The 12,826-nt window shown below is 44.5% G+C and overlaps 1 protein-coding gene across 1 annotated transcript in view; it reads right to left on the bottom strand.

The window, feature by feature from the left end:
• The window catches only part of STAG1 (STAG1 cohesin complex component), a 326,723-nt gene that overhangs the window by 107,654 nt on the left and 206,243 nt on the right, over positions 1–12,826 (bottom strand). The window contains exon 5 of the mRNA XM_060241966.1: positions 11,055–11,151. Within this exon, the coding sequence (XP_060097949.1) occupies positions 11,055–11,151 (97 nt within the window). The remainder of the gene's footprint in view (positions 1–11,054; positions 11,152–12,826) is intronic.

Genomic DNA, 12,826 nt, shown 5'->3' with positions numbered 1-12,826 from the left:
CCTGGACTAAGAGATATTAATGAAGGCAAAGAATAGGAGGCACTGGGAAGTCATATGAATCTCCAAAAGCTCAAGCAGCCTCTGCGTGCAATAAAGGAACATTGTAACAAGAGAGGGCTAAGAACCTGTGTGCTGTCGAGAGAGGCTTGCTGAAGAAGGATTAGTGGAAGTAACATGGATGAAGCTTGATTGTTCTCATGTACATCCAGGATCTCAGCTTCTTGTAAAAAGGTAGATGGTAACATATCCACCAACCCTGCCACAGAAAGTAATTTACAGGTCTAGAGGGAAATGTATATTTTCCATGTTCCATCTCATCAAGCTTTTCTGTGGGTAGGGGGAGGTTATGAAACCTAATGGCTCTTGCTTACATAATATCAACAATACAATATGGGAGGATCATGGATGAGATAGCAACCAGGAACAAAACCATGATGCTATAACGAATAAAGTTGCAATAAAGATTATTTATACAAAATTTTTGTAAATTTTATGCAATATTTGTGCAATTTTAACAATTCATATACATCATTACAAAATGGGCATGACACACACAGTGACTATGTATCAATTCTGTGTGTATGAAAGTGTGTTTGAATGATTGATTGAGTGTGTCATGCCCATTTTGTAATGATGTATATTGACAAAAATTTTGCATAAATAATCTTTCTTGAAACTTTATTCATTATAACATCACAGTTTTATTCCTGGTAGCTACATAATATCAACAACAATAAGTTTGATGCTGGGTAGTAGATAAGGTTATTAGACCCTGACGGATTCTCAATCCCCTTCAAAATGGTGAAGTAAAAAATGACATAATTTATAAGTTACAGTAGGAAAGGCAGTCTTGGTAAGAATACTTAAGATGTACTGCACAAAGACCAAGTGTTTCTCATGAGCAGGTACTTAATCTCTATGTAAATTAACTACTCTGAATATGTTCAGGAGCAATTTTTGAGTAACAAACTGAATTCTCTATCAGGATCACTATGGTCTGACAGAAAAGAGCCCTCTTTCTATTTAGAAAACAGCACTCAATCGATTGATGGTGGCTGAAAAGAATGTCACATCACTGTTGTAGACTGTCTCAACTACCAGTGGTGAAGTAAGAGTGGGGTGGCAAATATGTTTAAACCCAAAAAACTTGGGTGAGAAGGAAGATCAGGAAAAATTCTCTGCATTTTGATGAAGAAGCTGATAGATCTCAAAGACACTTAAAGCACTAAGGGCCCAGAACCACAGGCCAGTGCAGGCACAAATGGTCAGAAACCAACTCTTTCCCAAGTATGCTACAAATACTTCTCTGTATCAAAGGTACCTCAGTGCCATCTCTAACAGGAAAAATAGGTTTTTCTGTATAACTATACTGAAGGGAGTTCTATATCTCTTTTAATTTTCCATAACTTATGAAATAGTGTTCTGTGCCATAGACACCTTAGCAACATCAGTGAGGGGGGGGGGGGGAAACAATACACAAAGAAGGTTGAACTACACTGAGGAAAAAATTTTTTAAATGGCAGCAGCACTTAAAGGTTATATATGTTTAGCACTATCACTGAGGGGCAATAAATGTAACTAACTCACCAACAATGGACAAAAAACTAGTTCAAAGAAAAATCTCAAAGAAAAATCAAAGCTGTGGTAAGCAAAAGAAAACAGTGGGAAGATGCAGCTTCTCTTGTTCTGGGTACTTAAACTTTTTGAGCTTCTGTTTCAATAAATCCTTCCAAGCTGGAGAACTGAGGGGAAGAGATCTCTGAACCTAAACACTATGTTTCCAAGTTGTAACTGCACAGACACAGATGTACAGAGACCACAAAGGAGTAACATTTTTTTAAAAAAGAGTAAGCCATTCAAAGCCTCTTCCTACCAATCTTTAATCCTTCTATCAAGCAAATTTCTTGGCTTCTCACATATATCCAGTCTTCTGTTTCCATAAAGGTAAATATTCTCCTTTGACTAGGCAATTATGCTATTTACTGCTTGGCAATTTGCCCAGTATTTCTACATTTACTTGAAGCAAGACAGTAGGCTCAGAATCAAAACTGCTATTCATAAACATTCAGAGGCTCTGGTTACCTGAAGCAAGAGGATAAATGAGAGGGCAAAAAATAGTGACAGTTTTATAGCAACCATCAATGTAAAACAAGTCCATCTGGCCCACTTATTATGTTAGTTTCACAGTATGAATTAACAGTTCCCTTTCTAAAACTAAACATCTTGGCCCTGAGCCAGCCAACAACCTACTGCACACAGTAGGGGCTATGCACACACAGCTGGGTGCTTTTACTTACATTGGCAATCTAACCAGCTGTTCTAAACAGACAAATCACATTTGGAACTGCCTTATATTTAAAAGTGCAGGTTTGTGGTTTGGCGAGGGACTGCATGAATCCAAATGAAAACAAAGGATTTGACTGTATGCACAGACCTCTAAATTGCAACCATTATTTGAACTATACACAACTAGAGATAATAATAATAATAAATAATAATAATTTTTTATTTCTATCCCGCCCTCCCCGCCGGGGCAGGCTCAGGGCGGCTCACAACATAAAACACACATTACATCAATTATACTTATAAATAGTTAAAACAATTACAGAATATTAAAATTAACATAACAGTATGGCGTTAAAACAGGTTTCAATAAATTTCAGAAGTAAAAACATTTCAGGAATAAAAGCATTTCTAGCAGCATATCTAGATTTGTCACAGTTTTTCGCTAGTTGAAGGCCATCTTGAAAAGGTGGGTCTTACAGGCCCTACGGAATCCCTCTAAACATCGTAGGGCCCTCACCTCCTCAGGGAGTTGGTTCCACAGTAATGGAGCAGTAATAGAGAAGGCCCGGTCCCGGGTGGCTTTCAGTCTGGCCTCCCTTGGCCCAGGGATATTCAACTGGTTTTTCCCAGATGACCTCAGTGCCCTCTGGGGCTCATATGGGGAGAGACGGTCCCTTAGGTAGGTAGGTCCTCGGCCATATAGGGCTTTAAAGGTAATAACCAGCACCTTGTAGCGAACTCGGTATGCCACTGGCAACCAGTGCAGTCCGCGCAGCCCCGGCTGTATGTGCTCCCACCTTGGGAGCCCCAACAACAGCCTAGCCGCCACGTTCTGCACCAGCTGTAGCCGCCGAATTCGGCACAAGGGCAGCCCCATGTAGAGGGCGTTGCAGTAGTCCAGTCTCGAGGTGACCGTAGCATGGATCACTGTTGCTAGGTCGCGGCGCTCTAGGAAGGGGGCCAACTGCTTCGCCCGACGAAGATGAAAGAACGCGGACTTGGCAGCGGCCGCTATCTGTGCCTCCATTGATAATGAAGGCTCCAGAAGAACCCCCAGGCTCTTGACCTTGTGTGCCGCTTTAAGCTGCACACCGTCAAGGACTGGCAAGGGGATTTCCCTTCCCAGGGCACCGCGACCCAAGCACAGGACCTCTGTCTTCGTTGGATTCAACTTCAGCCCACTCAGTCTGAGCCAGCCTGCCACGGCTTGCAGTGCTAGGTCCAGGCTTTCTGGGACGGAGCCAGGCCGGCCATCCATTAGCAGGTAGAGTTGGGTGTCATCAGCATATTGATGGCACCCAAGTCCAAACCTCCGGGCAATCTGGGCAAGGGGGCGCATATAGATGTTAAATAACATCGGGGAGAGAACTGCCCCTTGTGGGACCCCACATACTAGTGGGTGCCTCCGGGACCGTTCCCCCCCAATGGCCACCCTTTGTCCCCGTCCTTCGAGGAAGGAGGAAAGCCATCAATGATCATCAATGTCATCAATGATCTAGCTGCATTTAGTTTATAGCATTCCCCAAAATTTATATTTCTGTCATAACAGTACAAAAACAGCTGTGTATATTTAAACTATAAATACAATTTCAAAGCCCTATTGAACACATATATGTGTAAAAAAAGGTAACGGTAGTCCCCTGTGCAAGCACCAGTCGTTTCCGACTTTGGGGTGACGTCGAATCACGTTTTCACGGCAGACTTTTTTACAGAGTGGCTTCCCTAGTCATTTACTCTTTCCCCGCAGCAAGCTGGGTACTCATTTTACCAACCTTGGAAGAATGGAAGGCTGAGTCAACCTTGAGCTGGCTACCTGAACCCAGTTTCCGCAGGGATCGAACTCAGGTCATGAGCAGACCTTAGGACTGCAGTACTGCAGCTTTACCACTCTGTGCCACGGTGCTACATCTATGTAGCAGCAGTCATTTTTATTTCCTATTAGTTTTACCTACAGTTTCAGACATTTTTCATTTATATCTTCCTATGTTCAATTTTCCTAATAAAATTATTTCATCAGGATCAACTGTCATCCTGTTGTGATTCTTCTGACTGCAAGCAAAAAAAGGTTGTTTGCCTGTAACTGATGATCTTCAAGTGATCATCTGTGCATTCACACCCATGGGATAAGGTGCCTGCACCGATCTTGATTGGTACATTAAAAAGTCCGGGATTTTCACCAGTGCACAAACTCAGAGCCCCTACTGTGCATGCTCATTGTGTGGGGCACAGACATCCCACCAGTTCCTTCTGACTGCTGTCAAAGAAGAACTCATGTCCAGGAAGACCGACAGCAGAGGGAAGAAAGGCGGGTGGTGTGAATGCACAATGACCACTCCCAGATCATCAGTTACAGGCGAGCAACCTGTTTATCTTCTTCGTGGTCTCTGTGCTTCACATCCATGGGAGATTAGCAAGCAGACATACCTGGAGGAGGGTGCTGGAGGTCAGACTGAAGTAGCTGCTTGCAAGGCTAGACATCTCAACTGAGCCTTCTGGTGGCGGCGAACATCCAAGGCATAGCGCTTCATGAAGATGTGCGGCGAAACCCAAGTCACTGCCTTACGAATGTCATTCAGAGAAGCACCCTGAAGAAAAGCTGTCAATGTGGCCAACGCTCTTGTGGAGTGTCCCTTTATGGACTCTGGCAAGGGTCTCTTAGCTAGGAGGTAGTACAGCTTAATAGTCTCTGTCAGCCACTTTGACAGTCTTTGGGCAGAGATTTTAGTGCCCTGCCTCAGTATAGCATAGGAAATTAACAAATGAGGGTCCTTCCTATAAGGTCTTGTTCAACTCAGGAAGAACAGCAGAGCTCTCTTGACATCCAGAGTGTAACCGTTTCTCCTCTAAGGAGTTGGGGTGTGGAAAAAGGTGGGTAACTCAATCTCTGAGTGTAGGTTAAAGTCTGAAACCACCTTGGGAAGAAAGGTTATGTCTGGTACAAGAGACACACCAGTATCATGAAAACGTAAGGAGAGTCACAACGAAGCGCCATGAGTTCTTCAACTCTCCTGGCAGAGATGATGGCAACAAGAAAGGCTGTCTTCCAAGACAGTAAATTCAGAGGGCAAGTCGCCAAGGGTTCAAAGGGGCACCCTGAAAGCTTGTCTAAGACTAAGGGCAAGTCCCAAGGTTCAGAGAGTTGCTTGACTGGAGGGTGAAGACACAGCAAACTCTTCAAAAATTGTTTTGCCTGCAGGTGAATGAACACAGAACAATTGTCAATAGTGTCATGATAGTCAGAGATAGCAGTCAGGTAAACGCGGATCGAGGAGTGGTTAAGACCAAAATCCACTAAGTACAATAAAAAGTCAAATATCACAGGTAGTCCTGCCCTAGCCGGATTGATACCAAGAGTGTCCGCTAATTTTGTGAACCCTGTCCACTTTTAGCCATAGGATCTGCATGTGGACAGCTTACGACTATTGAGTAGTACATGTTGTACTCTTACTGAAAGGTCTGTCGGACGATTCTCCAGGATGTCAGCTTGAGGTGATGGATGTTGTGATGCAACAGCTGACCCCCCTGCATTGACAGAAGATCTGGTTCCGGAGGGAAAAGATGAAAGGCTACCTTGGCTAAGCCCAGCACAACTGGAAACCAACTCTGGCATGGCCACCATGGTGTTATCAGAATGCAGTCCGGACTCTCCTTCAGGATCTTGTTGACCACTCTGGTTATTAGAGGAAGAGGTGGAAAGATGTACAGGAAGTGTGTGGTCCAAGGGAACAGGAGACCGTCCCCCAAGGAATTCAACTCCACCCCCACCCCCCCTGGAGCAGAACAGAGGACACTTCTGATTCTGGGAGGTTGTGAAGGCGTCTACCTGCGGTTGACCCCACTGGTCGAATACTGGAGTCAGGTAAGTCCAGCTGATTTTCCAGTCGTGTACTTGGTCAGCTCCCCTGCTGAGAGAATCCAAATGTATATTGAGTTCCCCTGGGAGGTGGGTTGCCACTAAAAATGACTGGAGGGAAATGCAATCTTCCCAGATGTTGATGACAAGAGTGCAGTTTCCTGGACACAGTCCCTCCCTGCCTGTTCACATAGCTGAGAGCTGTAGTGTTGTCCGTTAAAACTGACACTGACTGGTTTGAAATAAGTAGCCTGATGGACCAGAGGGCATATTGGATTGCTAACAGCTCCAAAAAGTTGATGTGGTGTCTGGTAGAGGACAGGGCCCAGGGGCCACACACACAAAGGCCTTTCGAATGAGCTCCCCATCCCCAGAGAGACGCATCTGTGGTTATGGCAACAGATGGAGTGGGAAGATAGCATGGAGCACCCTAGAGGATGTTTGCATCCTGTTTCCACCAGCCCAGAGATCTCAAGACAGTGGGGGGGGGGGATTCGAAGAACTTCAAGGGGAGAATCCATGGTGTTGTGGAAGTGACGCTGGAATGAAAGCTGAAGTGTCCGCATGCAAACAGTAGAACGCTGGTTGTTGCTGCCATGAGTCCCAATAGGCGTTGGATCTGTGCCCACCTTGTGCATTTGTAGATATTCCACTACAGACACTATATCATCTGCCTGCTGCCTGGGGAGAAATGCTCTATGTAGGTTGGTGTCCAAGATAACACCTATGAACTGAACTCTTCTGGCTGGTATTAGGTGGGATTTCTTGTAATTTACTTTTAGGCCTAGTTTGGCAAGAATATCCAGTGTGATAGCTATGTGTGGGCTGAGAAGGTTTCTTGAGTTCGCCACTACCAGCCAGTCATCGATTACAGGAAAAGGACAACTCCCTGAAGTCGAAGGTAGGCCGCGATCACCACCATGGTTTTGGTGAATACCCTCGAGGCTGTACACAGACCAAAAGGGAGCGCTTTATATTGGAAGTGGTCCATTCCTATCGTGAATCGGAGGTATTTCCTGTGACCCGGGTAGATGGTAATATGGAAATATGCATCTTGTAAGTGCAGCGTGACCATCCAGTCCCCTTTTTTTATTAGGGGAAGGATGTTTTGCAGAGTTGACATTTGGATCTTTTCGTATACAATGAAGTCGTTCAGATCCCGAAGGTCCATAATGGGTCTTATGCCCCCATCTTTCTTGGGGACTCCAAAATGGTTCCTTTGCTGAGATGGACTTCTTTCTATTGCCTATTTCAGCAATAGGTTCTGAACTTCCTCCAGGTGGGCTGGGGACAGAGGCGTCATTACGAACTTTGTGGAAGTCGAAAATTGAGTGAACTCTATCGCATACCATTCCTGTATGATGGAGAGGACCTAACGATCTGATGTGATGAGTTGCCACGCTGAAAAGTAAGGGTATAAATGTGTGGGTCCATGGGAAGTGGGGAGGGAGGTTGGGGTATACAGGGCAACTGAGTCAAAGGCCCTGTTTAGGATTCTGAGACACTTTGGATCTAGGTTGTTGAGAAGATGCTGGTGAGAATTTGGCCTTCTGGTCAAACGAAGTCTTGCCTCCCAAATAAGATGGAAAAGGAAACAAAGTGGCTACACAGTAACATTGAACCAAAGTACACAGTGGTTTTGCTTTGACCCGAATAAGATGAGCATGGTTTCCAGGGTTGATCAGGTGACTGTTTCTAAAAAGGTCTCTTACTCCACGGTTTATGACAAGACTTGGGCTTGGACATTCACATGGCCGATGGTATTCCCAGGTTGTGGGAAATCTTGATACTCTTGCCCATCTCTTGAAGGACAGAGTTGGTTGTGGAGCTGAATAATCCTTCATCCTCGAAAGCTAGGTCTTCCACATAGGCTTTTGTGTCTGGTTGTAAAGCTGTGGCACAGAGCCAGGCGTGGTGATGAAGGGTGATGGCTGAGGTGAGTGTTTTGGAGGGTGTGTCTATCATGTGTTTGGATGCTGCAAGTTGTTGTTTGACTAGCAGTATACCTTCTTTCTGGAGCGTCCATATTGAAGCATGCTTGTCTTCTGGAAGTCCAGAGATGTGGTCAGAGAGCTGCTCCCACAAAGAGTAGTGATAGCACACCATACAGGCCGCATACTTGGAGATTTTAATTCCCAGAGCACCAGCAGAGTAAAATTTTCTACCTGCATTATCGATCTTCCTGCCCTCATCAGATGGGGTAGAGTGTACCTTTCTGGACACTGAAGACGACAGGACCACTACCAAGTTGGGACGAGGGTGAGTGAAGAGAAGCTCGGCCCCTTTCTCTTGGAGACAGTACATGTGGTCCAATCTATGTGACGAAACTGGGGTGGAGGCTGGTTTCATCCAAGGTTCCTTGATGGTCTGCAGAATTACCTTAGTGACTAGAAAAGCCGTGGCGGTGGATGTGTCACATCGAACACAGTATCATCTATCATAGGTTGAGGTTGGACAATGGGTAGGGAGAGCGCTTGCGCCATCCTCTTCACCAGGTCCCCGTATGATTTCAGATCCTGAGAGGGCGATATCGGCAGGTCATCTGAGATCTGAAGATTTGGGGAAGGTTCCGCTGGAGACTTGTCGACTGAGTCTTCGGCTTCGGAGTTGGCAGAGGATACTCCTAAGATGTTGGAATACTCAGAGACGTATGGCGTTGGAGGTCTGTCAATCTGAGGTGTTGGGGGAGATGGCTTGGCAGGCTTGAGCGGCCAAGGTTTCTCCTTTTCTCTGGTGTTGGGAGGTGGAACCAAGATCGTTGCCGACAGTTTACGTCAGGGTGGAGATTGGTAGGACACACACGATCTGCATGAGGCTTCTGAATGCGGGTCCCAGTCCGGTGGGTCACGTGGCGGGTACCAGTGACACAGGGGGGTAAAAGGAATAACCACCATACAAATATGACCATTGACGCTGGTCCCAGCTCGGGGGGGGGGGGGGGAGACACAGTGGTTTCTGGAAAGTAGATTGCTCGATGTTCCGATCGATGGGTTGACCCTCTGATGGTCTGACCAGCATCGAAGGCTGAAGCACATCTTGCTCTGACTGGCAGTCCCCATTGCTGGGGCCTCAGGAACCAGAGCGGGAAGATGAGGTGCACTGTTTCAGGTCGATCTCAGGATCTGAGCTAGACAATGGGATGGTCTGTATGGACTGTCTCAGGACCAGAGGGCTTTTCAACAAGATGGAGTAGCATATAGGACAGTGGATGCCCCTGTCAAAGCTGATCCTAATCCCCTTGGGAGTCGGTGAGGGGGTATGACTGACGCGGTCGCACTTCTTGTCTTTCTTGTGCTTCTTCACCTTGTCAGTCTTAGACCCCATATTCTCCCTGCTTTCCTTGGCAGGTGTCGAGGAGTCCGACCTGGATGCCGAGCCCGCGCATTTAAAGGGGCGAACGGCATCAGAAGGCAGTTGGCTCTGGGAGCCTCCATTGACTGCCTGGGTCATGATCGGTGTCGATGGCAAGGTTGACAACTCGGTTGATGCTGAAGGAGTTCAAGGACATCTTACTCAGGGTGAGCGCTGATTCTAGCAATGCCGCCAAGAGACACACCGCTTGGTTTTTTCTGGTTTGCTTAGAAAACCTGGCGCAGTGTTGACACAAGTAGACTTGGTGGCTCTTCCCTAGGCACAGGAGACATAGCGAATGTCCGTCCGGAGAAGAAAGAAACGGCAGCGCTTTTCCATAGGCTTTAGTCCAGTGTGTGTGTGTGTGTATGTGGGAACCCTGGAGGGCCGAAAACTAGTCTAACTATAACTATTCTAATTATTATTATTTTAAGAATAACTGGGAACACAAAGGTAAAACGATGAAGGTAAGTACTAACCGGAGCTGTGGAAAAACAAACTGTTCGGTGCAGCAATCAGAAGAGAACTGGCAGGATGTCCGCGCCCCACCCAGTGGGCATGCGCAGCAGGGGCTCTGCACGTGCACACTGGTAGTGGGGCATGAAAATTCTGGGCTTTTTAATGTACTGATCGAGATCCCTTATCCCATGGGTGTGAAGCACAGAGACCACGAAGAAGGTAGTTAAGCTACCTAGTTAGTAGTTCTTTTGTAACGTTCATTTTTCCAAACAAGCATGTATATTGAACCACCCACCACATCATTTTGCAGAACAATTCATGAGATTAACAAATCTAGCTGGAACTAGATCCATTCTAGTTAAAATACTGGGACAACTGCCTGCTGAAGATTTTCCTTCAAAGAACAGCCTTTTGCTAAATGCCATTTTTTATGAGTGGATACCATTAATTAGCGTTTTAGATAACTCTGATGTAAAATAATAATGCTTAGGAGCTTTAAGAAGACTATTTTTTATCTGCAATTCAGACTAAAAAGAGCAGCATAGTTTCTTCCAGCCAGACTTCTCCAGGACTATTACTTAAACCATCTCAGATTGTTACTATATTTTTACTCCTTTAACTGAGACCTGGATTCTGTCAGAAATTCTCAACAGCTTTCCATGAAATATAGTCCCTTTTGATATTCTTCTAGATTCAACTACCATACTTTAAGTAAGAATTATGAACTTCTAAATGACAAATTAAGTTCTGGAAGATGCCATAACCATTACTATCACAGGTGATCTTCAGGCACTTGAAAATATTAATTCCTCTAATTTTGAAAAGCAACATTTTTAAAGAGACATAAAGAACATCAAGGAACATAGCAAGGTCAGGTTAAATATAACTGACTCATTTAATTCTCACAAATTTGTTTTGATTTCCAGTGACTTAAGATACCATGTGCTCCATGAAGTCTTGTGAAAATATCAACATACAATAATTTATCTATTCAGTTTGAAATATAATACTCCATATACCCCACTCTCCTTCCACAACATATAAGAAAATACACCATAACAAACATCAACAGTTCTGTTAAAAATCTCTTATCATTTATCGGTACCTCGGCATCCTGAACACTGGATAAAAAAGTTGATTAAATCCAGAAGTGCTAAATCCCTGTCTTGTTTATATGATTCAATCCAGTCATCCACCACAGACTGTCAACAAAAGAGAAGGAACATTAAAATAGTTATTTCAAATTGTTGTAAGGACAGAATGCATTTTTCTTCGACAAACTAACAAGGTTGCTTGTCATAGAGGAGGAACTTGTGTAAACACAACTCCTAACAATGGAAGGACCATGTTGACTATTTTTTGTACATATGTGACAATTTTATCTCACTCAATGAACTTCACAGAGATCAAAACTGTGCTGTGTTTCAATCAGAACTTTAAAACTTTTTGGAAAAAGTATATTCAGTCTGCTGTTACTTCAAAAATCAAGGCAAGCCATCTTTCTATAAACATGTGATAAATAACTGCTATACTTTAAAAAATTAAGTATTACATTGAATAGATTACATCACAACATTCAACATTTATATCTGGTGCATAAATGGGGGCATAAAGTCCACTGAGTAAATAGGATTACCTACTCTGGTTTACCACTTGTAATCAGATAAAGAGGAGTCAGTCATGAATACCTGTAATAAAGTGGCAGGTCATTTGACATTTGATTTATCAGCTGCTGCCTCAACCAATTCCCTGATAAAGAAGGGAGAAGCTGAGAGAAGGTGGACCTTCTGTGCAGCTTGGATTCCAAACTGTCTGAACAGCCAAGCTACAGTGTGGGGGGGTGGGGCAGATCATCCATCAGCACTCATTGTCAGCTGCTGCCTCTCATCAGTTTCCCAGTAGGGGAGTACCATTACTCCATACAACTATATGATGGACAACTTTGAACTTGGGCTGTTGGAAGATACACTATCTCTCATCTTTGCTTCTTTTGCCATCCCAAATCAGTGTTTTGTCCAGAGCTTAAAAAAATAGATAGACGAAACATTATAATTATTTTCAGGGTGTTTTTTGTAGAAGAAACCCAGCAGGAACTCATTTGCATTATTAGGCCACACCCCCTGACATCACCATTGTTTCATATAGGGCTTTTTAATAGAAAAGGCACAGTGGAAACTTATTTGCATATTAGGCCACACCCCGATGCCAAGCCAGCCGGAATTGCTTTCCTGTGTGTTCCTGCTCAAAAAAAAGCCCCGATTATTTTGGATAAATATCACTCTGAGGAAAAGGAAACAATTGCAATTCCTAATAAGAAGAATGAATAAAGAAAATTTAACTTACAGGTGGGGTTTCCGATTTAAACTATTAGCGCAACACAAGGGAAGTACAACTAGGGTTAAATTGGTTTCTGACACAGAAAAAGGTTTTAGATTTACTGGATTCAGAAGTCTTGAGAGAAACCCTAAATGAGGAGTGGCAGACAACCAGCCCGTGGACCAGAACCGGCCCGCCCAGAGCTTTGATCAGGCCCAGGAGTCTCTTTTCTCCACCTCCTCCTGTTCTTACCCTTTGAAGCTCTGAGGCTGAGTCTCTTACAGTTCCCAGGCTCCTTGAAGCTCCCAGGCTGAGTCTCAGTTCCCCGGCTCTTCCTGGCTTTCTTTGCTGGCTGCTGCAAGGAAAATGTGGGGTGGATTTGAAGATCCATTCCACATTTTTCTTACAGCTTTGTCTGTGCTCTGCAATGGTTTCAAATGGAGTGGAGATGGCTATATTTGCAGCGTTTCTATAGCCAGCTGAAACTTATGCTTCCTGGAGTTGTGTCCTTGCAAACAAAGGGTTAATGCTTTCAGCCGTCTTATCTCTGCTGAATGGGGG

The sequence above is a fragment of the Heteronotia binoei genome, chromosome 6 (assembly GCF_032191835.1).
Source record: "Heteronotia binoei isolate CCM8104 ecotype False Entrance Well chromosome 6, APGP_CSIRO_Hbin_v1, whole genome shotgun sequence".
Taxonomy (NCBI): domain Eukaryota; kingdom Metazoa; phylum Chordata; class Lepidosauria; order Squamata; family Gekkonidae; genus Heteronotia; species Heteronotia binoei.
Note: the sequence above shows the minus strand (reverse complement) of the source record. Positions and strands in the feature narration are given on the sequence as shown.